This window comes from Natrix helvetica (assembly GCF_964273705.1).
Source record: "Natrix helvetica genome assembly, chromosome: 1".
NCBI classification, from domain to species: domain Eukaryota; kingdom Metazoa; phylum Chordata; class Lepidosauria; order Squamata; family Natricidae; genus Natrix; species Natrix helvetica.
Genome location: NC_138548.1, coordinates 117,514,783 through 117,538,602, shown reverse-complemented (window position 1 = coordinate 117,538,602; position 23,820 = coordinate 117,514,783). Strand labels below are relative to the sequence as shown.

The window sequence follows — 23,820 nt, the reverse complement described above, 5'->3', positions numbered from 1 at the left end:
TTTAAATTAAATGGCTTCTATGGAAAAAATAAACTAGGACATGCGGCACCCTTCCCTGGAACATTATCCTCCCATGATCAATTGCCCCATGTCCTTCTGACCTTTCAGAAGGCATTAAAAACCTGGTTTTGTCATGATTTCTGGGGCCCTGAAAGCATGGGTGATCCTTTCTTATGATTATATAGACTCCGGTAGGCTGGGAGACAGCTGTGTTTTATGTTATTTATGTTTATAATTTTAGTTCTCTTTGGACTTTGTTTTTATCTTATTTTGTCAGCTGCCCAGTTATGTAAATGAGATGGCTGACTGTATAACTATATTAAATATTAAAGCTGTAATTCTTTGATCCAATTATTTTAATGCCATGTTAAGCTGCTATGTTCATGATTTTGCCCAAAGTGGTACTCCCAGATGAACTTTTTGATAATCATGACAATAGTATTCAAGAAAAGGCCAAAAGTAACACTAATAATAATAATAATAATAATAATAATAATAATAATAATAATAATAATAATAATAATAATATATTTATTTATTTCTTAGCCGCACCCTCTCCCGAAGGACTCGGGGCGGCGTACAACAAAACATACGAAATAAATATGTAAACAAAACAAACATATAGTAAAGACATACACTGTAACATACACAAGGAGGAGGACGATGATAAAAACAATTAAAATACAGTATATAAAACCCCTAGAATTAAATATAATTAAAATACCCAGTTAAAAACCCGTCAGGAGCGATATGGTTAGATCAAAGTTGAGCCAGGCCAGCTGCTTGAAATAGGTGGGTCTTAAGCTTAATACGGAAGGAGCGGAGGTCAGAGGTATTCCTAATATCCGGAGGGAGGTCATTCCACAGGGCTGGGCCCGCCACAGAGAAGGCTCTACTCCTAGGCGCCGCCCCACGACATTGTCTAGCGGACGGCACCTGGAGGAGCCCTCTCTGTGCGAGCGAATTGGTCGCAGGGATGTATGGGGCAGAATATGATCCCGCAAGTAACTAGGTCCTAAGCCATGGAGCGCTTTAAAGATAGTTATCAAGACCTTGAAACGCACCCGATAGGCCACAGGAAGCCAGTGCAGCTCGCGCAGGAGCGGTGTCACATGGGAGTACCTAGTACTCCCCATAATTACCCGCGCGGCTGCGTTCTGGACCAACTGCAGCCTCCGGGTGCATTTCAAGGGAAGCCCCATGTAGAGAGCGTTACAGTAGTCCAAGCGAGACGTCACCAGCGCATGAGTGACTGTGCGCAAGGCATCCCGGTCCAGTAGGGGGCGCAATTGGCGCACCAGGCGAACCTGGTGGAACGCCCCCCTTGCCACGGCTGTCACATGGTCATCCATGGACAGCCGGGCATCCAGGAGGACGCCCAAATTGCGCGCCCGCTCCACGGGGGCAAGATGAATGCCCCCAATGGCCAATGATGGAATTAATTGGCTGAACCGGGGGGCTGGTACCCACAGCCACTCCGTCTTGGAAGGGTTGAGCTTGAGTCGGTTGTCATCCATCCAGATCCGTACGGCTTCCACACACCGGGACATCACTTCGATGGCCTCGTTGGGGTGGTTCGGGGTGGAAAAGTACAGCTGAGTATCATCAGCATACAGATGGTATCCCACCCCGAAACCATGGATGATCTCACCCAGCGACTTCATATATGTGTTGAACAGGAGTGGCGAGAGGACCGACCCCTGTGGCACCCCACAAGTAAGGGGGCGTAGGGTCGACCTCTCTTCTCCTGTCAACACGCGCTGCATCCGGTCAGAAAGGAAGGAGCCGAACCACCGCAAAACGGTGCCCCGGACCCCCAACCCCTCCAGCCGGCGCAGCAGGATACCATGGTCGATGGTATCAAAAGCCGCCGAGAGGTCTAATAGGACCAGGATAGAGGAACAACCTCTATCTCTGGCCCTCCAGAGATCATCCACCAACGCGACCAAGGCCGTCTCCGTGCTGTGACCGGGGCGGAAGCCGGACTGGCGCGGGTCTAGATAATCATTTTCCTCCAGATGTCGTGGGAACTGGTAGGCCACCACACTCTCTACAACCTTCGCCAAAAAGGGAAGGTTGGAGACAGGACGATAATTGGCTAGCTCCAAAGGGTCCAGGGAAGGCTTCTTGAGCAAGGGTCTCACCACCGCCTCTTTCAAGGCGGCCGGGAGAGACCCCTCGCCCAACGAAGCATTCACTAGGCCCAGGAGCCAGTCTCGTGTAACCTCCCAGGATGCCAGTACAAGCCAGGAGGGACACGGGTCCAATAAACATGTGGTGGGTCGCAGTCGTCCACGCAATCTGTCCAAATCCTCGATGGCAACCAAGTCAAACTCCTCCCAGATCGAAACCTCAAGACTCGCCATGGGCGTCTCCACTGGACCACTGACTGGAACCCAGTCTCTCCGGATTTGAGCGATTTTATCCTGCAGATATTTACCAAATTCCTCTGCCCTGCCCTGTAAAGGGGCCTCCCGCGGCCTCTGAAACAAGAGGGAGCGGGACACCCGAAACAGGGCGGCAGGGCGGTTCTCCGCGGACGCAATGAGAGTGGCACAATATTGACGTTTGGCCGCTCTCAATGCCACAAGGTACGTCCTTAAATGGGCTCGTACCTGTGTTCGATCAAATTCGGAGCGAGAGGATCTCCAACGACTCTCTAGACGTCTCTTGCGGCATTTCATCACCCTCAGCTCCTCGGTGAACCAAGGGGCTAGGGTGGATCGTTGCCGCCAGAGAGGCCGCAAAGGCGCCATCCGGTTCAAGGCCCCGGTAGTTGCATTATTCCACGCAACCACCAGGTCCCCTACCCGGGGGCGGGTCAAGGTTACAGGAGGTGGCCCAAGCTCCGTCTGGAACCTATCAGGTTCCATCAGGCGCCTGGGGCGGAACCATCTGGAACTTTCCGGTTCCGCCTCCCCGCGGCGGGAGGTAGCACCAGGGAAGTCAAGACGAAGGAGTGAGTGATCTGACCATGACAGGGGAGTGATGGTTAAGTCCCCTCCTCCCAGATCACTCAGCCACTGGCCAGAGACAAAAACAAGGTCCAGAGTGTGGACCTATTGTTCTGGTATTCCTGATTTTTAAATGTAATCTCTGAAATTTGTAGATACGTAGCTGGTTTGGGTCTTTTAGTCACACTATTATTTATCTCCTTAAGTTTACTTATCTTTGTTACGTTCAGATGTTATGCAGTTGAATTCTATTGTAAAACCTTGGAAAATCCAAGTTCCTCACTGAAATGACTTTAATTTGAAAACCATCTCCTCAATCTTTCAATATATTCTAAAATGCTGGTTCAGTTTCAGTGTTGTTTGGTATAATGATGGTGACTTCTTTGGTAATTGGGCATTAAATCTTCTCTGATGTTCAAATGGTAATCTCCAGTCAGGATCAATTACAATGGAAGCATCTCAAAATTGTTCTTTTGCAAGTCAAAGGGACAGTATGTAGCCACAAGGCAAATGGCATAGACCCGTGATGGCGAACCTATGGCACACGTGCCACAAGTGGCACGCGGAGCCATTTGTCAGGGCACGCGAGGCGCTGCCCTGTCAGCTGGCCAGCTGAGTTCACCTTTTTAAAAGCTATTTTTCGCCTTCCCCAGGCTCGAGGCTTTATAGGAGCCTGGGGAGGGCAAAAAGAGCCCCCCGCCCCCCCAGAGGCTTCAGGGACCGTCCCTGAAGCCTTCGGAGCGCTTAAAACCACCCTCCGAGCAAACCGGAAGTGACTTCCGGTTTGCTCGGAGGGTCGTTTTAAGCGTTCCGAAGGCTTCAGGGACCGTCCGAGGCTTCCCTGATGACTTCGGAGCGCTTAAAGCGACCCTCCGAGCAACCCGGAAGTCACTTCCGGTTTGCTCGGAGGGTGGTTTTAAGCGCTCCGAAGGCTTCAAGGAAGCCTCCGTACAGTCCCTGAAGCCTCCGGAGGGCCTCCGGGGGGTCGGGGGAGGCTCTTTTCGCCCTCTCCAGGCTCCTATAAAGCCGCTGGAGCCTGGGGAGGGCAAAAAAAATGTAAAAATGGGGGGGGTGTCACGCGTTGTGCGCGCATGCATTATGGGTGTGGCACGCCCGCAATCGACCCCCCTGCGCTCCCCCCACTTGTGGCACGCGAGCCAAAAAAGGTTCGCCATCACTGACACAGACAAATTACATTACATGAAAAAACGTGCACAAATGATGAGGGACCAAATTTTCACCTCAAAATGCATTGAGATCCAATATTGTTGAGTACTAACTTACCCCTGTATAAGAATTTTAAAGGGAATGTAATTATATATGGCAACTGAACAGCCTCTCCATGGATGTATAGGAATATTATTTCAGGAATATAAAAATATGGTTGCACACCTCAATCTTTTTAACATATTTGTTTTCTTTTATCAATGATAAAATAGAAAACAGAAAAATGAACATTCAATACAAGCGGCAAAAAGATAAAAAATGTGCCGTGAAGTTGGTTCAGTTTCAGTGTTGTTTGTTATAATGATGATGATTTTGTTGGCAATTGGTGCTTTAAATCTTTTCTCATGTTCAAATGCTAATCTCCAGTCAGGACCAGTGACCATGGAAGTATCTGGTATGTCTCAAAGTTGTTCTTTTGCAAGTCGAACAAGATACAATGCATGGGCTCATTGTCGTAGGAGTTTCTTTAATACTTCAACAACTTCATATTAAATTCCAACATTGTGGAGAATATCAATTCTCAATTCTATAGTCTTGAGGATCCACGAAATAAACTTGAATCAATGGCTTGCTGGTTTGGATCTGCCATTAAATGTCCAGTGTGATAATCACAGAATTCAGGACTGGGGATCAAAGATTGCTAGCCTGATGGAGCAGCCTCAGATGGGTCAACCGGATGAGTGTGAGGCTGAGGGAAGCTAGCCATAACTGCAGCAGGTTGGCCAGGAGACTCTAGGTGAGGACTGGGAGTGTCTGCTGCCTGTTAGCAATGAGAAGGAGATGGAATCCACACCTTATCCTGATCCAAGGACACATAGAGCAGAGGCAACAAACACAACACTTGTCAGTTAGAGTACTTATGAGGAAGCGAACTCGTCTCTCATGAAGGGCTGTACCAGCATTGCTTACTTAACCCAGCTCTAAGGACTTGAATGTTGCTGGAGCAATGTGCCCAGTTCTGTGCCTTATGTAGTTGTGCCTTTTATCCTGGCTGTTGGACTCCTGGACTGCTTTCCTGGATTTCATGTGAGCACATTAGACTGTTACCCAGGGTCTCTTGCTGTACTGAACTTGGAATCTGGGCCTGTGCAACAGGGGTGCTTTCCAAGGATCAGTTTGGGGGTTTGGATAAACATCTGTAGAACTCGTACCATACATGCATGCATTTGTATGTGGGTAGCAGTGCAGCACAATTCCTTGTTGGAAGTATATCTTTTGTGCCAAAGGATTTCATTGGGAGCAGGCAGTTATATTGTCTAATGTTCTTCCTGAACTTCTTTCCAACAGGTTTACCAATGCTATATAAATTGAGGTGCTCAATAGGTAGAAGTTGCAAATGGCCTATCCTGACTTTTCTCTAAACACAGCAAAATTGGTAGTTTTTCCAGGGAATAGGAATGCATGATGTCAAGGAAAGACTTTGACTATGGCACCAACTTCAGCAGAAATTCTGCACTGTGCAAGTCCTGCATTTTTATTTCCTCTTTCTCAGTTGGTGAAGGCGGGAATCATTGGATTGAGGATCTGTATTATTATTATTTAAGTATTTGTCAAATATTCTGGATTTGAGCTTCCTTTTTCTTGCCTCTTCATTCTGTACCTTGTGATTCTGGAGAAACGCGGAATCTTCATCCTCAGTTTCTTCCTCTCCTCGTTTCCATACTTCATTTTTTGCTGTCATGTCTTGATTATGATGGCTTCCTCATTTCCATCTGGCATCATTATGCTGATATCTTAATTTCATTTCATTTTACCACAATACTTTATATTGCTGTTCTCAGCTCATAAAAAATTAGAATCCCTGCTTCTGGCTTTTTTTTTAATTGAGGCCCAAGAGATAGTTTAATCCACAAAAAACATGGGATATAGTTACATGTGTGTGTTTGCGTGCATATACGTAAAATAATAAAAATATCCAGTCCTTCCTTCATGCATATTAAGCTTATTGCTTTTTCAAGAGCCTCGTGATGAGATAATTCCTTGCTGTTTGGGGGCAGGAGGGAGGGAGGGGTTATTAGATTAGGATAGCTGAAAAGTGTCATAGAATATTCAACATGGAGATCATGGAATTGGAGCACTAGCATAGCAGCAGACAATAACAGTGAAGCAAGCACAATGGCAAAACATTTATTCCCTCAGGAGATGGGGACCCAGATTTTGGAAAATTACATAATAAGTTGCCCATTTGAGTTAGTTTGGTTCAAAGACTATTGCCCTATGTTCAACTGCTTCACCCACTTAAAGGTCAGCATGCGAGTTTTAGTGATGTATAGATCTTGGAACAGAAACATGAATTCATGAAGGCATAGAAAACTATTGCAATTGGAATTACATCTCCCTGCATATATTTCCAGAAGATAAACAGTCCAACAGATGGTTGGAACATCAAACTGAAAAAAAAAAAGGTCACTTACTGTAGGGTCTCCAATTTACACTGTGTATCTTTGAACCCTTCACACAACAGTTTCATTATTTTGTCATCTGGATTCTTGATGGAGAGTTCTAACTTTCTCAATCTTTGGTTTTTCCTGAGTACTTCTGCAAGATACCTGCTGCAGGATTCAGTCAAGAACTCTCCATCAAGCCTGCAAAGAAGGATAAAAAAATGATTTATTGAAAAACAAGCCTGGGCTGTATTTATACAGTTGGTAATTTATACATCTTGGAAATCATCATTAATTGGTTGCAGGAAGCATGATGAGTACCAAAAATGATGTGCACCAAACAAATTTTCCCCATCAGGAATAATGTACTGAGTCAAAAGCTAACAGACACTGACAAGTTCTAGCTTCTGTGTTGAGTACCAAACAAATGATGAATGACCAGGACAAAATTTTCTTGTCAAAATGCATTGAGTACCAAATTCAATGAGTTTCAAAGCAATTGAATACTACGATACCTAAGATGTACAGGAATTGAAGGGAACGTGATTATGTATGGCAACTGAACAGCCTCTCCCTGGATATATTTCAGGAATATTAATGGCCAAAAATATGGTTGCATATATCAATTTTTCATTTGTACATATTTATTTTCTTTTATCAAATAAGATAAAATTAAAAACAGAAAAAGGAAAATTAAACACAAGCAGTGTAAAGAGAACAAAAAAACCTTGTGTATAAAAAAAGGAAAAAGAAAACCCAAATATCAAGTAAATTTAACATTAAATATAAAGAATCTACCTCGGCTGGATGCTGAAAAATAAATAAATAAACTAATAGATTTTCCTCCCCCTAATTGTAAGCTTTCTGTTATCTATCTATCTATCTATCTATCTATCTATCTATCTATCTATCTATCTATCTATCTATCTATCTATCTATCTATCATCTATCTATCTATCATGTATCTATCTATCGTAATCAAATATTGTAGTTGTGGAAATCTGCCTAATAAGCAAATTGACCCAATATCTAATCATATGTATATGTTAAAAAAGTGGTCAATGGAATAACACAAACTTTGTACAGATCAATCTGGGGGGAAAAATCACTTACTCTAGTCTCTTTATTGCACATCCTGGATGCTTGATCCCATCACATAACAATTCCATTGTTCTGTCATCTGGGGTTTGAAGGGACAAGTATAACCTTTTTAATCTCTGGTTTGTTCTGAGTACTTCTGCAAGATGCCAGCTGCAGGATTCAGTCAGGATCTCTCCAGTAAACCTGCAGAAAAGAGTGAGAAAAAAATACAATAATCTATTGAAAAATAAGCATCGCAAATGTTCTTATAGAAACTGAAGGGAAGGTGATTGTGTATGGCAGCTGAACTACTTCTTGACTCTAATTCCAGAAGGTAAAAATTCAAGAGTTAGTTGACTGAAGAGAAACCAATGGTCACTTACAGTAGTGTCTCTATGTTACATTCTGGGTATTTGAGCCCTTCACACAGCAGTTCCATTGTTTTCTCATCTGGATTCTTGAGGGACAGCTTTAACTCTCTCAATCTCACATTTTTCTTGAATACTTGTGCCAGATTCCTGCTGCAGGAGTCAGTCAGGATCTCTCCAACAAGCCTACGGAGAGCAATCCGAAGAGTTACAATAGATTTCTCAAACAAAAAAAGCTTGTATTGCATTTTTATTTGAATGAAAGGGAATGTGATTATGTATGACAACTGAACGGCCTCTCCCAGGATACATTTCAAAAATATTCACCATCAACAGTCAATTGTGCCGATCAAACCGAATGAAAAACACGGTTACTTACTGTAGCCTCTCTATTGTACATTCTGAATGTTTGAGGCCTTCACAGAGCACTTCTACTGTTTCGTCATCTGCGTTCTCAAGGTACAAGTGTAACACATTCAATTTGTGGTTTTTCCTGAGGACTTCCTCAAGGTGCTTCCTGCAGGATTCTGTCAGGATCACTCCAGCAAGCCTGCAGAGAAGAGTAAAAAATAATAATCATCAAATTATTTCTTGAGAAACAAGCGAAGACACTATTTTTATAGGAACTGAAGGGACAGTGGTGGGTTCCTACCAGTTTGGACCGGTCCAACTGATCCAGTAGTAGTTTGGCAGCCTGTGTCGTTGGAACCGGCAGTGACCCAGGCCTGCCATGCCCCTGAACCGGTTCTTCAGGTGGCACCATGGGTGCTGCCATCTTGTTTTTTGCTTCTGTGTATGTCCATAACAATTTTTAAGGCACTGCGGATGCGCGCATGACACACCGCACCTACAAATGGCAGTAGTGACTGCCGGAACCCACCGCTGTGAAGGGAGTGTTGTTATGTATAGCAATTGAACTGGTTCTCCTGGATGTCTAGAATATTGTCTATCAAGAGACAGTTTTGCAGGTGAACCTGAGAGGAAAAAGATAGTTACTTACTGTAGAATCTCTATTGTACATTTGGGATGTTTGAGTCCCTCACATAGTGCTTCCATTGCTTTGTCATCTGGGTTTTTTAGGGACAAGTATAACACACTCAACCTGTGGTTTTCTTTGAGTACTTCGGCAAGATGCCTGCTGCAGGATTCGGTCAGGATCCCACAATCTAGCCTGTAGACAACAGTCCAAATAATTACAATCATTTCTTGAAAAACAGGCATGGTATGTATTTTATGGAAACTGAAGGGAAGGTGATTATGTATGGCAACTGAACTTCTCTCCCTGGATATATATCCAAAACATTAACCATCAAAAGATGATTTTGCAGATCAAACTGAAAAGGGAAAAAAAATAACAACTCACTGTAGCATCTCTATTGTACATTCTGGATGTTTGAGTCCCTCACACAGCACTTCCATTGCTTTGTCATCTTGGTTCTTGAGAGACCAGTATAATACCCTCAATCTCTGGTTTTTCCTGAATACTTCTGCAAGATGACTGCTGCAGGATTCTGCCAGGACCTCTCCAAAAACCCTACAAATAAGAGTCCAAAATAATCACAATTATTTCTTGAAAAAAAAAGTACAGACACTATTTCTACTGAAGGTACGTGATTATAGCAACTTAACTGCCTCTCCCTGAATTTATTTCTAGGATATTAACTGTCAAAATACAGTGGTGGGAATGTAATTTTAAAATAAAATTTTTTAAAAAAACATACAAAAAACCAGTCACTTACTGTAGCATCTCTATTGTACATTCTGAATGTTTGAGCGCATCACACAGCATTTCCATCGTTTTGTCATCTGGGTCTTTGAGTGACAAAAATAAGACACCCAAGCTCTGTTTTTTCCAAAGTATTTTTGCAAGATGTCTGCTGCAGGAGTCAGTCAGTATATCTCCAGCAAGCCTGCAGAGAAGTGTCCGAAAAAAATATCACAATCTATTCTTCAAAAACAAGCACAGACACTATTTTTATAACCAAAGGCAATGTGATTATGTAGAGCAACTGAACCGGCTCTCCTGCATATATTTCCAGTATATTAACCATCAAAAGATGGTTGTGCAAATGAAACTGAAAGGAAAAAACAGTCACTTACTGTAGCGTCTCTATTGTACATTCTGAGTGTTTGAGTCCCTCACACAGCACTTCCATTGTTTTGTCATCTGGATTCTTGAGGGACAAGCACCACACACTCTTTCCTTGTTTTTTCCTGACTACTACAGCAAGTTGCCTACTGTTGGATTCACTCAGAATTTCTCCATCAAGCCTGTAAAGCAGAGTCCAAAAAAAGAATAATCATAATTATTTCTTGAAAAACAAGCATGGACTGTATTTTTTGGAGGGGAACTGAAGGGAATGCAATCATGTATGGCAACTCAACTACCTCCTTGTGGATATATTTCCAAAATATCAGCCTTCAAAAGACAGTTATGCAGATCGAAATAAAAGCAAAAACATTACTTACTCTAATGTCTCTATTTTACATTCTGGATATTTGAGCTCATCACACAGCACCTCCATTGTTTTTTCATCTGGGTTCTTGAGGGACAGTTTTAGCTCTCTCAATCTCTGGTTTTTCCTGTATACTTCTGCAAAATGCCTACTACAGGATTCAGTTAGGATCTCTCCAACCACCCTGTAATGAGGAATCTGAAAATTACAACTATTGCCTGAAAAACTAGCATGTATTGTATTTTTATCAGAACTGAAGAGAATGTGATTATGTATGGTCCTTCATGGATCACTACCTTGTTGTGGTGAAGGGACCTGTGTAGCTCAATGAAGCTATGAGCCATGCTGTCCAGGGCCAGCTGAGAGTTCTGACAAAACATGGTCCACTGGAGAAGGCATGGACAACCCACTCCAGTATCCTTGTCATGAAAACTGGGGACAGTGTCAAAAGGCTAAAAGATAAGCCAGGAGTTTGGAATATGTGGAATAGGTGCCCAATATGCTACTGGATAAGAGTGGAAGGCAATTGCAGGTAGCTCCAGAAAGAGGGAAGTGGCTGGGCCAAAGCCAAAAGGATGGTCAGCTGTGGATGTGTCTGGTGGTGAAGGGAAAGTCTGATAGTATAAAGAACTGCATTGCATAGGGACTTGGAAGGTAAGATCTATGAATCAAGGAAAGATTGATGTGGTCAAATATGAGATGGCAAGTTTGAAGATTGATATCTTCTAGTCAGTGAACTAAAATGGACTTCCCAAATTTTATTCAGATAACTATTATATCCACTATTAGTTATACTGGCATAGTGATTAGAATGCAGTACTGGAGGCTACTTCTGCTAACTGCCGGCTACCTGCAATTTGGCAGTTCGAATCTCACCAGGCTCTAGGTTGACTCATCCTTCCATCCTTCCAAGATTGGTAAAATGAGGACCCAAATTGTTGGGGGCAATATGCTGACTCTGTAAACTACTTAGAGAGGGATGTAAAGCACTGTAAAGCGGTATACAAGCCGAAGTGCTATTGTGGGCAAGAATCCCTTAGAAGAGAGCTGTCAAACTCCTGGCCCGTGGGACGGATACATCTTGCGCTGGCCAAGGGAAAAAAAGCCCCAATACATCATGTGAAACCGCCGTGATGATGTGAGTATGACACCCTTGCCATAGAAGAAATTGAGTAGAACTCATAGCCAACAAAAGACAGGAAAAAGCTGTACTAGAGAGAATGATCTCGGTTCAAAACCAAGGCCAATTATTTAACATCACAGTAACCCAAGTCTATGTCCCAACCACTGATGCCAAGGAAGTTGACCGGTTCTATGAAGATCTACAATATCTTCTAGAACTAACACCAAAAAAGAAGTCCTTTCTACACATAATTGCATCTATGAATTACACATCTTTTTTGCAATTATTTGAGCCGTTTGTTCCTTTTTGCTCTTCCCTCATAACATCTTTAGAACATAATTCATTTATAACGTAAACCATTTTGTTTAAACATTCCTCAAACACCTAAAAAAAAATCACTTACTCAAGGGTCTCTATTGCACATTCGGAATGTTTGAGCCCCTCACACAGCACCTCCATTGTTTTGTCATCTGGATTTTTGAGGGACAAGTGTAACACTCTCAGTCTCTGATTTGTCCTGAGTACTTCTGCAAGATGCTTGCTGCAGGATTCTGTTAGGATCTCTCCATCAAGCCTGCCGAAAAGATGAGGAGAATTACAATGTAGATAGTCCTCAACTTACAACAATAATGGAGCCTACTCATTCGGCAGTCAAGGAGTGCATTAAAAGGAGTGCGTAATTAATGATCTTCCCAACCCTGCTTTCCCCAATGTATTTGTTAACAAATGAACAGGTTGAATGAATGGGTTGTTAGGTAGAGCATGGGGTGACTCAGGGGAGGAGGAAACTCTGGGAGGCCTAGTGCAGTAGTCGCAATTGGGAAGTCTCCCCTACTGTCTGAGATATCCCATGCTCTGCCTTCTCCCCTTGGGTTCCCCCAAAAACCTATTGGCTTGTCCAGGGATGTGCCGTCAGGGGAGGCAGAGCCTCACCTCTCATCATGAAATTATATATAATAATAATATATATTTCCTCCCATCCCTTTTACACGGCTCCCGCTAAACTCCAGTAAGGAGAAGAGCCTTTGGGGAGTGAAGAGGAGGAGGGAGGAGGAGGAGATGCGCACGCAGGGAGGTGCCAGCTGGGCAACCGGCGGAGGCAGGAGGGTTCTCGGAAGTGCCAATAACCTTCCTGCCTCCGCTGTACTTTGTGCGCTCCTCGCGACTGCAATAGATGTCCAGATGTGGCAGGGGCTGTTGGGCTGGAAGCCCAAACCCCATTAGCCACAAAAGCCGCTTCTGGACGTTTATTGCAGTCGCGAGGAGTGCACGAAGTCCAGCAGAGGCAGGAAGGTTCTCGTCATTCCCCAGTCGCTTTCGTGGCTTAGTCATCAAGACGAAGTCCGGGAGCGCCGACAACATTCCTGCCTCCGCTGGACTTCGTCTTGATGATGTTGCCGCAGCTGCCGGGCATGGACAGAGGGAGGTAGCCAGAGTGGCGCCGAGGCAGTCCGGCGGAGGAGCGACCGAAGATCAGGCTGCCTGATCCTCCATCGCTTGCTCACTTGCTCGCTCTTTCATCCACCCGGACTGCCTCTGCACTGCTCTGGCTACCTCCGGCCGGCCGCGCCCAGCAGCTGTGACGACCTCATCAAGACGAAGTGGCTTGGAGGCGAAGTGCTTTTCAGTGCTCTTCTGTGTGTCTGGCATTTAGGTAGATAGCCGGATGTCCTAAACGCCAGACGCACAGAAAAGCACTGAAAAGCAGTTGCTGTTGGGGACCGCCGAGCGTGAGTCGGCAGAGCGCACTCAGGAAGGCGGGGAATGGGATCACGTGTGCTGGAGGCTGAGGCAGCCTCAGACTCCAGCACACGTGGTCCCATTCCCTGCCTTCCTGATGATGTCACCAGCCTCACCAGCCATAAGCCTCACCGCATGTCACTGGGTTTGTCACAATCGCATAATTTCCATTTGAAGATATCCATTGCTCAGGAAAAAGTTGAACTAGAGAAGTCTGCTCCCTTGCTGGGATTCTGCAGGCCCACATGGCACAATTGAGAAGAAATCCTGCTGCTTTTGCTTCTCTTGTAATCCTTTCCTTCCCAGCCATTGCAAATTGGCACATTTTTTTCTTAGGTCCCCGAATGCCAGCAAAACGTACGGAGACTTTTCGCCCGTTGCAGTCCTTAGCTCAATTGTGATATGCTGCTACTCAGGGATCTAAGGATTCCTTAACTCCCCAAAGGCCAGCAAAATGCAATGGCAATTTTTGTCTGTTGCAATATTCAGCTCCTAGAATGCCAGTGTAAAGCTACAACCCTTTGAAAGAAAGAAGCTGCTTTGCTGAGCTACTCCACAAGGCACCAATGTTTCAGAAAAGTCTGCATTTTGTAAGCCGACCTGGCTGGCACCAAGAACAATGAAGCTACTTTGCCCAGTAAAGCAGCTCAGGTTTCACAACAGGCTGAAAAGGAGGCTGCTGAAATCCTCCCAGCGTCCTCTTTCCAGCCTCCTGAGTTTTGCGGATCTTCAGAAGCTAAGCATGGAATTGTGACAGTGGTGGGTTTCCATTATTTTTACTACCAGTTCACTTGTCGACCCACGCACACGATGCTTCTGCGCATGCACAGAAGCATCCGGCCGGAGCCTTCCGCAGCTGTTCGCCCAATCAGGGCCGAACCAGCGGCAACCCACCTCTGGATTGTGAGGGGTGGAAGAGGCCCATTTGGAAGCCTGGAAGAGGGGCAGGCAAAGCAGGCCCAAAGCAGGGAATAGGTATCTGGTGTGATGCAGCATCTCTGCAAAGGGCGAACGGCCAGGTGGCTTCTGTAGAATTCTTAACTTAGAAATAGGGTCATATATAGTTTTTTTTTTGGGGGGGGGGAGGAGGCTTTTGTAACTTTGAACAGTCATTAAATGGCCTGCTGTACCTCAGCAAAGCAGATTCTTTCTTTCAAACGGTTGTAGCATTTTTTAACCTGACTTGGCCGTGCTGGCACCGAGAACTTTGCCCAGTAAAGCAGCTCAGGTTTCACAACAGGCTGAAAAGGAGGCTGCTGAAACCCTCCCAGCATCCTCTTTCCCAGCCTCCTGAGTTTTGCAGATATTCAGAAGTTAAGCATGGGATTGTGAGGGGTGGAAGAGGCCCATTTGGAATCTGGTGAGGGAGAAATCGGGCCCCATGCCTTTGAGGACTTGGCAGGGCAGGAGGGGAGGAATAGATATGTGGGCGTAAAGTAGCATCTCTGGGTGGCTTCTGTAGAATTCTTAACTTTGAAACAGTCTTATATAATTTTTGAAGAATCTGTTGTAACATTGAACAGTCATTAAATGGTCTGTCGTACCTCAAGAATTACCTGTAAACTGCTGAATAATAAGCATGGAATTTATTCTTATAGTAACTAAAGGGAATGTAATTAGGTTAGGGCAACTGAACTGCCTCAACCTGGGTATATTTCCAGAAGATAAACACTCAGTAGAGAGTTGCACATCAAACTGAAAAAACAAACAACCAATGGTGACTTGCAGTAGTGTCTCTATTCTACATTCTGGATGTTTGAGGCTGTCACACAGCAGTTCCAATATTTTGTCATCTGGATTCTGGAGGGACAGCTTTAACTCTCTCAATCTCTGGTTTTTCCAGAATACTTCTGCAAGATGCCTGGTGCAGGATTCGGTCAGGATCTCTCCAGCAAGCCTGTAGAGAAGGGTCCAAAATTACAAGTAAACCTTGAAAAAAGCATGGAATATCTTGGTATAGAAACTGAAGGGAATATGATTAAGCATGGCAACTAAACGGCCTCTCTCTGGATACATGTACAGAACATTAACCATCAAAAGACAATTGTGCAATTCAACCTGAAAAGGAAAAAGAAATCACTTACTGAAGTGACTTTATTGTACATTCTGAATGTTTGAGAGCATCACACAGCACCTCCATTGTTTTGTTATCTGGGTTCTTGAAGGACAAGCACAGCACATTCATTCTCTGGTTTTTCCTGGCTACTACTACAAGTTGCCTGCTGCAAGATTCACTCAGGATCTCTCCATTAAGTCTGTAGAGAAGAGTCCGAAAAATCACCATTATGACTTGAAAAACAAGCATGGACTATACTTTTTCAGGAATTAAAGGAATTATGTAATTATGTATGGCAAGTGAACCACCATTCCATGGATATATTGCCAAAACATTAGTCTTCAACAGGCAGTTGTGCAGATTGAAAGAAAAAAATCACTTACTGTAGCATCTCTATTGTACTTTCTGGATCTTTGAGCCCATCACACAGTACCACCATTGTTTTTTCATCTGGATTCTTGAGGGACAGCTTTAACTCTTTGCATCTTGGGTTTTTCCTGAATACTTCTGCAAGATGCCTCCTGCAGGAATCAGTTAGGATCCCTCCAAAAAGCCTGCAGAGAGGAGTTTGAAAATTACAATCCTCTCCTGAAAAGCTGGCATGTATCATATATTTATTGGAACTAAAGGTATGCATGGCACACTCATGGATCACTATGTTGTTGTGGCAAAGAAGCCTGCATAGGTGAATGAAGCTATGAGCTATGCCATGCTGGACTACCCAAAATGGATAGGTTATAGTGGGGAGGTTTGACAAAACATGGTCCACTGGAGAATGAAATGGCAATCCATGTATTTTCTCTTTGCCAAGAAAACCCCATGAAGAGTATCAAAAGATGAAAAGATATGATACCTGAAGATGAGCCATTCGGGTTGGAAGATATCTAATATGCTACCGGGTAAGAGTGGAGGGAAATTATAGGTAGCTCCAGAAAGAGTGAAGCGCCTGTGCCAAAGCCAAAAGAATGCTCAACTAATGAGAAGAAAGAAGACTTACTGAACAATATCCTATGTTGGGAAAGACTCAAGACAAAAGGAGAAGGGAATGGCAGATGGGGAGATGGTTAGACAGTGTCTGTCAGTGGCACAATGGACATAAATTTGGGCAAACACCAGGAGGAAAGGGGAGCCTAGCCTGCTATCATCTATGGGGTTACGAAGAGTTGGACAGGACTTAGTGATTAAACAACAATTAGGTATGGCAACTGAACCGACTCTCTGGATATATTTTCAGAATATTAATCATCAAAAAAAGGTTGTGTAGATCGAACTGAAAGGGAAAAGAGTGATTTACTCTAGCATCTCTCGACACAGGAAGAGTATGACTTGCGTACAACCTGAAGTTGAGCAAAAGCCCTCCCAGCCATGACTGCCACGTGTTCCTTGAGCAAGACTTGGGAATGCAAGAAGACCCCCATATTACACATCGGATCCATCTGGGGCAGTGCTACCCACTCCAAGACAAAGATGGCAAAGGCCCAAATACAGAGGAGCCACCTACCCAGAGCCACTCCATCTTACCAGAATTCAGTTGAAACCTCTTGTCCCCCATCCACACCCCACAGTCTCCAAGCACCATGAAAGGACATCCACAGTAGCGCTTATTTTTTCTGGGGCAGAAATGTATATCTGGGTTTCATCTGAATATAAAAGATTTCACCTAGGACGGGGATGTCAAATCGGGCTTTATCATGATGTGTTGCACCTTTGCAGAGCCGAGGTGGCCATGGCCCATGGGCCACCGGTTTACAGGTCTGACCTAGGAGCTTCATGTTAAAAAGAATTGGAGAAAGTACTGAGCCCTATGACATCCTACAATGCAGTAGTCATGGGCTGAACCTCTCATTCCCTATCAACATTAATTGGGGCTAGTCTCAGGGAAGAAGGTGAAACAGAACAAAACTGAGCCACCCCCTCCCCCCTCCGAGTTGACTGAAAAAGATATTATGGTCAATGGTATCAGAGGCTGCTGGGAGATCAAGAAGAGCCGGGATGCATACACTACCCCATCCCATTCTTGCCAGAGGTCATTCACAAGTGCAACCAATGTTGTTTCTGTCCCATATCTAGTGTAACCTTGGAAGCCATCTTTTCTTTGGAGCTTCAGAGCTGCCACAATTAGTGCCTGGGAAAATGGGAGGGGGGATTACAAGGGGTCAGATAACAACATTCCTATCCCTGGGAGTCAAGGACAATCGGCCTGCACCTGGATGGGAGTGACTGGAGATTGTCTCCAGTTGGGATGGTGAAATGATTGGGCCATGTGATGGACTTGTGAGTGCAGGGGATGGATCTTTGACTTTCGTTTGGGTAGGGAAAACCCTGAAACTTTCAGCTTGGTGCTTTTTCCCCCAGATGTTCCAATTTGACATTGCTAATAAAATGGATGTGGTGGCTCAGTGACTAAGACCCTGAGCTTGTCAATTAGAAAAGTCGGCAGTTTGGTGGTTCAAATCCCTAGCGCCGCGTAACGGAGTGAGCTCCCGTTACTTGTCCCAGCTTCTGCCAACCTAGCAGTTCGACAGCATGTAAAAATGCAAGTAGAAAAAATAGGGACCTTTGGTGGGAAGGTGTTCCATGCGCCTTCGGTGTTTAGTCATGCCGGCCACATGACCAGAGAGACGTCTTCGGACAGTGCTGGCTCTTCTGCTTTGAAATGGAGATGACCATCGCTCCCTAGAGTCGGGAATGACTAGCACATATGTGCGAGGGGAACCTTTACCTTTAATAAAATGGAACTTTGAGGAATTGCTAGCCTCAGAGTTTTCTTTCGTTGGGGGTGTTACTTGGAACTTTGACATCTAGGCCGGAAGCCTAACTGGAAGGGAATCCATCTTATCTGCCTCAAAGATATGTAGCAAACTAAACATAGATGCTTTTCATTTAACAAAGCACAAATTTGATGATAACATTTCTGGTTGATTTGCCATTTTTTAAGGATACTCTTACTTTTTCACTTCTTTTTCCTCTTCTTAAAGTGATATATAGTTGATCACGTTGAAATATTGGTTTCTCCAGGTAAACCAGCACATGCTCTATGATTTGTCCTTCATCTTTACATACAGTGAAAACAAAGCATGACTGTATTAGGAACTGTGTCCACTGAAGAGGGACATGTTAATCTTCAGATAAATTGAGTGTAAGTCTTGGAATCATAATATCATTTTTAAATATATCAATATTTAGTTTTGTTACAGTGACATCTTGTGGAGTTCTTTCACAATCACCTGCATTCCACTGTAAAACCTTGGAAGATTCAAGTTCTTCATTAAAATAACTTTAATTTGGAAACCATCTTCTCATTCAACATAATGTGCCATGATGTTGGTTCAGTTTCAGTGTTGATTGGTATAATGTTGGTGTCTTCATTGGCAATTGATGCATTAAATCTTTTCTCATGTTCAAATGCTAATCTCCAGTCAGGATCAATTACAATGGAAGCATCTCAAAATTATTCTTTTGTAAGTCAAAGGGACACAATGGGTTTCATTGTCGTAGTAGTTTCTCCGATAATTCAACAATCTCATTTTAAATTCCAACATTGTAGAATATACCCATTCTCAATTCTACAGTCTTGAGGATCCATGAAGTAGATTTGAATAAATTGAACTAGCTGATTGGTGTCTGGTATGTCCAATGTAGTAATTAGAGATGGATTCCATCCATTTCTCATTGGAAGGACTTTTTTTTCATTGGGAAGAGGCAATTGTGTCATCTTGATGTTCTTCCTGAACTTGTTCCCAATAGGTTCACTAACTCTATATAAATTGAGGAGTTCATTAGGTAGAGATTGCAAAAGGCTTATCCTGACCTCTCCCTTCAAATAGTAGAAATTGGTGCCTTTTCCAAAGAATAGGAATGCATGACAGTGTGGGAAGATTTTGACCATGGCACCAGTATCAGCAGAAATTCTACACTGCAAAAATCTTGCATTTTGCTTTGCTCTTACTTTGTTGGAGTCTTCTTGTTGTAGGTGGGTATTGTTACATTGAGGAACTCTCTCAGTACTTAGTGTTTGTCACTTATACCTTAGTTGATCTTCCCTTTGCTCCTCCATCTTTTCTTGTACTCTTATTTGATACTTTTCCTTATGATTGTGGAGCTCTTTGGGTCATTCATATCCTCAGTTTCTTCCTCTCTTCTTCTCCTTGCCACACCCCAATATTTGATGTCATGTTTTGACTGTGATGTTTGACCCCGTCTTTTCCCATATAGCATAATTATGCTGATGATATTTTAATTTAATTTTACCACAGTGTTGTATACTGCTGTTTTCATCACAGGAAAATTTAGAATCCCCACTGCCTTTGTTATTGAGATGTAGGAAGCTGCAAGAGAGAGTTTTAAAATTGGATCTTATATGACATATGTCTAATTGTTGGTGGCTGCACGAGGCACCAATCTGTAAGCTTCAGAATAGGACGCAGTTCATAAATGAAACAGGATGGACAAGGACTAAGGGGTTTACTGTAGCGTCTCTATTTTATTTTCTGGATGTGTGAGCTCCTCAAAAAGGATTTGCAGTATTCTGTCATCTGCATTCTAACACTCTTCCAATCTCTGAGTTTTCTTGAGTACTTCTGCAAGTTGCCTGCTACAGGATTTAGTCAGGATCTTTCTGGCTACCCTGCAGTGATTTGTCCAGAAATTTACAATTATTTTGTTGAAAAACAAACATGGACTATATTCTTATATAGGAACCATAGGGAATATGATTATGTATGGCAATTGAACTGCCTCTCCCTGGATATGCTTTCCAGAACATTAACCATCAAAAGACAGTTGCATAGATCAAAGTGAAAGGAAAAACATCACTCACTGTAGTGACTCTATTGTACATTCTGAATGTTTGAGTCCATCATACAGCAGTTCCATTGCTGTGTCGTCTGAATTCTTGAGGGACAACATTAACACTCTCAATCTCTGGTTTTTCTCCAGTACCTCTGCAAAAAGCCTGCTGCAATATTCACTTGGGATTTTTCCAAGAAGTCTGCAGAGAAGAGTTTGAAATATTACAATTATCTCTTGAAAACAAGCATGGACTGTCTTCTTGCAGAAATTGAAGAGAATATGAATATGTATGGCATTGAAACTGCCTCGCCCTGAATATACATCCAGCATTATTAACAGTCAAAGGACAGTTTTGCAGATGAAACAGAAGGAAAAAAAAAACCACAGTCATTTACCGTAGGGTCTCTATTTTACATTCTGGATCTTTGAGCCCCTCACACAGTAATTCCATTGCTTGGTCATTTATGCTGTTCAGAAATAACTCCATTTCATTCAGTTCCTGATGTTTGCTGAATCCCATAAGTAAAACACCGCAGAATTCATTCAGGAATTGTCCAACATGCCTGCAGGGAAGAGTCAGAAAAATTACAATTAACTCTTGAAAAACAAGCATGTGTTATTGTAGAAACTGAAGAGAATATGATTATGTATGACAATTAAACTGCCACTCCCTGGATATATTTCCAAAATATTCATCATTAAGAAAAGTTTGTGTATCTTGAACTGAAAGGGGAAAATAACTTACTGTACTCTTTCTTTTGTACATTCTGGATCTTTGAACCCCTCAAGCAGCAGTTCTATGGTTTTGGGAATTACATTCTTCAGTAACTTTTCTACTTCTCTAAATCCGTGATTTTCCCTAAGTACTGCAAGCAAATTGCTGCAGCATTCATTCGGGAAGTATCCAACATCCCTGCAGGCATGAATCAGAAAAATTACAATTAACTCTTGAAAAACAAGCATGGACTGTATTGTAGGAATTGAAAAGAATAAGTATGACAACTAAACTGCCCCTCTCTGGATATATTTCCAGAATATTAACTGTTAAGAGAATGCTATATACCTTCATCTGAAAGGAAAAATAAAAAGTTACCATGATGCCTCTTTTGTATATTCTGGGTCGTTGAATTCGTCAAGGAGCAGTTCGAATACTTTGGCAACTGTGTTGTTCAGTAACGAATCTAAGTCTCTAAATCTCTGTTTTTTCTTGAGAAGTTCTGCAAGATGCTTAATACAAGATGCAGTCAGAAACTGTACAGTAAACCTGCAGATAAGAGTCCAAAAATTATAATTATTTCTTGGAAAAACAAGAATGGATTATATTCTTATGGGAACTGAAGAGAATATGATTTATATAGAGCAGTGATGGCGAACCTTTTTTGGCTCGCGTGCCACAAGTGGGGGGAGCGCAGGGGGGTCGAGTGCGGGCGTGCCACACCCATAATGCAACGCGCGACCCCCCAGTGCGCATGCGCACAAAACACGCGACCCCCCATTTTTTCATGTTTTTTTTGCCCTCCCCAGGCTCCAGGGGCTTTATAGGAAAGAAAAGAGCCTCCCCCGACCCCCCGGAGGCCCTCCGGAGGCTTCAGGGACTGTCCAGAGGCTTTCCTGAAGCCTTCGGAGCGCTTAAAACCACCCTCCGAGCAAACCGGAAGTGACTTCCAGGTTGCTCGGAGGGTCGTTTTAAGTGCTCCGAAGGCATCAGGGAAGCCTCGGATGGTCCCTGAAGCCTTCGGAACGCTTAAAACCACCCTCCGAGCAAACCGGAAGTGACTTCCGGGTTGCTCGGAGGGTCGTTTTAAGCGCTCCGAAGGCATCAGGGAAGCCTCGGACGGTCCCTGAAGCCTTCGGAGCGCTTAAAACCACCCTCCGAGCAAACCGGAAGTGACTTCCGGTTTGCTCGGAGGGTGGTTTTAAGTGTTCCGAAGGCTTCAGGGACGGACCCTGAAGCCTCCGGGCGGGGGGGGGAGGCTGTTTTCGCCCTCCCCAGGCTCCGATAAAACCTCTGGAGCCTGGGGAAGGCGAAAAATAACTTTTAAAAAGGTGAACTCAGCTGGCCAGCGCGCGCACTGGCAAATGCGCTCCGCGTGCCACTTGTGGCACGCGTGCCATAGGTTCGCCATCACGGATATAGAGTAACTGAACTGCCTCTTCCTGAATATATTTCCAGAATATTAATCATTTAGAGACAAATGTACACATTAAACTGAAATTAAGAAACCGATTACTTACCCTACCAACTCTATTTTACATTCGAGATCTTTGAACCCCCCAAGAAACAATTCCACTGCTTTGTCATCTGGGTTTTTGGAAAATAACTCTAACTCTCCCAACGTCTGGTTCTTTCTGAGTAATTCTGGCAGCTGAGTGTCGAAGAAATTTAACAGGAAATGTACCAAATACCTGCAGAGAATATACTGAAAAATTACATTTCTTGAAAAACAAGAATGAATTTTACAATAGAACTGAAGAAAAATATGATTATGTTTGACAACTGATTTGCCTTTCTTTCGATATGTAACTGTTAAAAGAGAGTTGTGCATATCAAACTGAAAGTGAAAAAAAATCAATTACCATAGTGACTCTAGTGTTAAATCTGGATATCTGAATATTTCAAGTATCAGTTCTATTATTCTGTCAAGTGCATCCTTCACGGGCAACGCTAACTCTCTCAATATCTCGCTTTTCCACAGTACCTCCGCAGGATCCCTGTTGTCGGATTCTATCAGGACCTGTCCAATAAGCCTGCAGAGAAAAGTCCGAAAAATTACAGTAATCTCTTGATAAACACATATGGATTGTATTCTTTTTAAAGCAGTATTTTATTAGTTAATTGAAATATAACATACAGAAATATAAAGAAAAATGAAAATAATGGGAAAACAGGGCAGGAAAGAAAAAAAAAAATAAAACAAACAGGAAAACTAAAAGAAAAGCATTGATTTCTTTTTCTTTTTGGTGCAGTAGAATAAGGTAATAACACACATCCTTGACTTTTTAGTTTTATTTAATATATGCTAGCCATTTCTATAATAACAGCAAATCAAAGTTTCATTTTTCCACCCTTAAGCACAAAGTTCAAAAGTGGTTTTGAAGTAGAATCAAACTGAATTGTATTCTTTTCTTAAACCAAAACAGTCAATTTAGTTATTTCTGCTAACTCCGTCAACTTTTGCAGCTATTCGTTCATTGTGAGAATCAAAGTATCCTTCCATTTTTTTTACATAAGAGTATTCTTGCTGCTGTCAGAATATATAGCATCAGAGTTCCAAATTTTCCCCAAAATTCTTTATCCATTAAGCCTAAAAGAAAACTCTCTGGATTTATCTTTATATTCATTTAAGTTTTCTGTATTAAAATGTGAATCCTACTCCAACATTTCTTTATATGTCCACCGTAAAAGGTAAAAGTTCCTTCTTTACATTTACTTTTCCAACATTCATTTGAAGTACCTTTATACATTTTTCACAATTTGTCCAGTGTTAGACACCAAAACCACCATCATCTTATAAACATTTTAAAAATTATAATTTAATGTAAATTTTAAACCTTTTGTCCACATATTTTCCCATTGTTCAAGCCTTTTATCAGTATATTATATACTGAGTCATACAGTGCTTTACATACTCATTCTGCAT

General features: G+C 42.9%; 1 protein-coding gene across 5 annotated transcripts in view; it reads right to left on the bottom strand.

Moving 5' to 3' along the window:
* The window catches only part of LOC309400502 (NACHT, LRR and PYD domains-containing protein 12-like), a 57,365-nt gene that overhangs the window by 1,343 nt on the left and 32,202 nt on the right, over window positions 1–23,820 (bottom strand). For 3 of the 5 annotated variants that reach the window (XM_081969031.1, XM_081969032.1, XM_081969035.1), the window contains 19 exons: window positions 22,757–22,927; window positions 22,415–22,585; window positions 21,273–21,443; window positions 20,925–21,092; window positions 20,575–20,742; window positions 20,208–20,378; window positions 15,772–15,942; window positions 15,417–15,587; window positions 15,059–15,229; window positions 11,996–12,166; window positions 10,483–10,653; window positions 10,114–10,284; window positions 9,753–9,923; window positions 9,377–9,547; window positions 9,014–9,184; window positions 8,393–8,563; window positions 8,029–8,199; window positions 7,679–7,849; window positions 6,596–6,766 (listed from right to left, as the gene is read on the bottom strand). In XM_081969031.1, coding sequence (XP_081825157.1) covers window positions 6,596–6,766; window positions 7,679–7,849; window positions 8,029–8,199; window positions 8,393–8,563; window positions 9,014–9,184; window positions 9,377–9,547; window positions 9,753–9,923; window positions 10,114–10,284; window positions 10,483–10,653; window positions 11,996–12,166; window positions 15,059–15,229; window positions 15,417–15,587; window positions 15,772–15,942; window positions 20,208–20,378; window positions 20,575–20,742; window positions 20,925–21,092; window positions 21,273–21,443; window positions 22,415–22,585; window positions 22,757–22,927 — 3,243 coding nt within the window. The remainder of the gene's footprint in view (window positions 1–6,595; window positions 6,767–7,678; window positions 7,850–8,028; window positions 8,200–8,392; window positions 8,564–9,013; window positions 9,185–9,376; window positions 9,548–9,752; window positions 9,924–10,113; window positions 10,285–10,482; window positions 10,654–11,995; window positions 12,167–15,058; window positions 15,230–15,416; window positions 15,588–15,771; window positions 15,943–20,207; window positions 20,379–20,574; window positions 20,743–20,924; window positions 21,093–21,272; window positions 21,444–22,414; window positions 22,586–22,756; window positions 22,928–23,820) is intronic. The other 2 variants (XM_081969033.1, XM_081969034.1) reach the window with 2 other exon arrangements.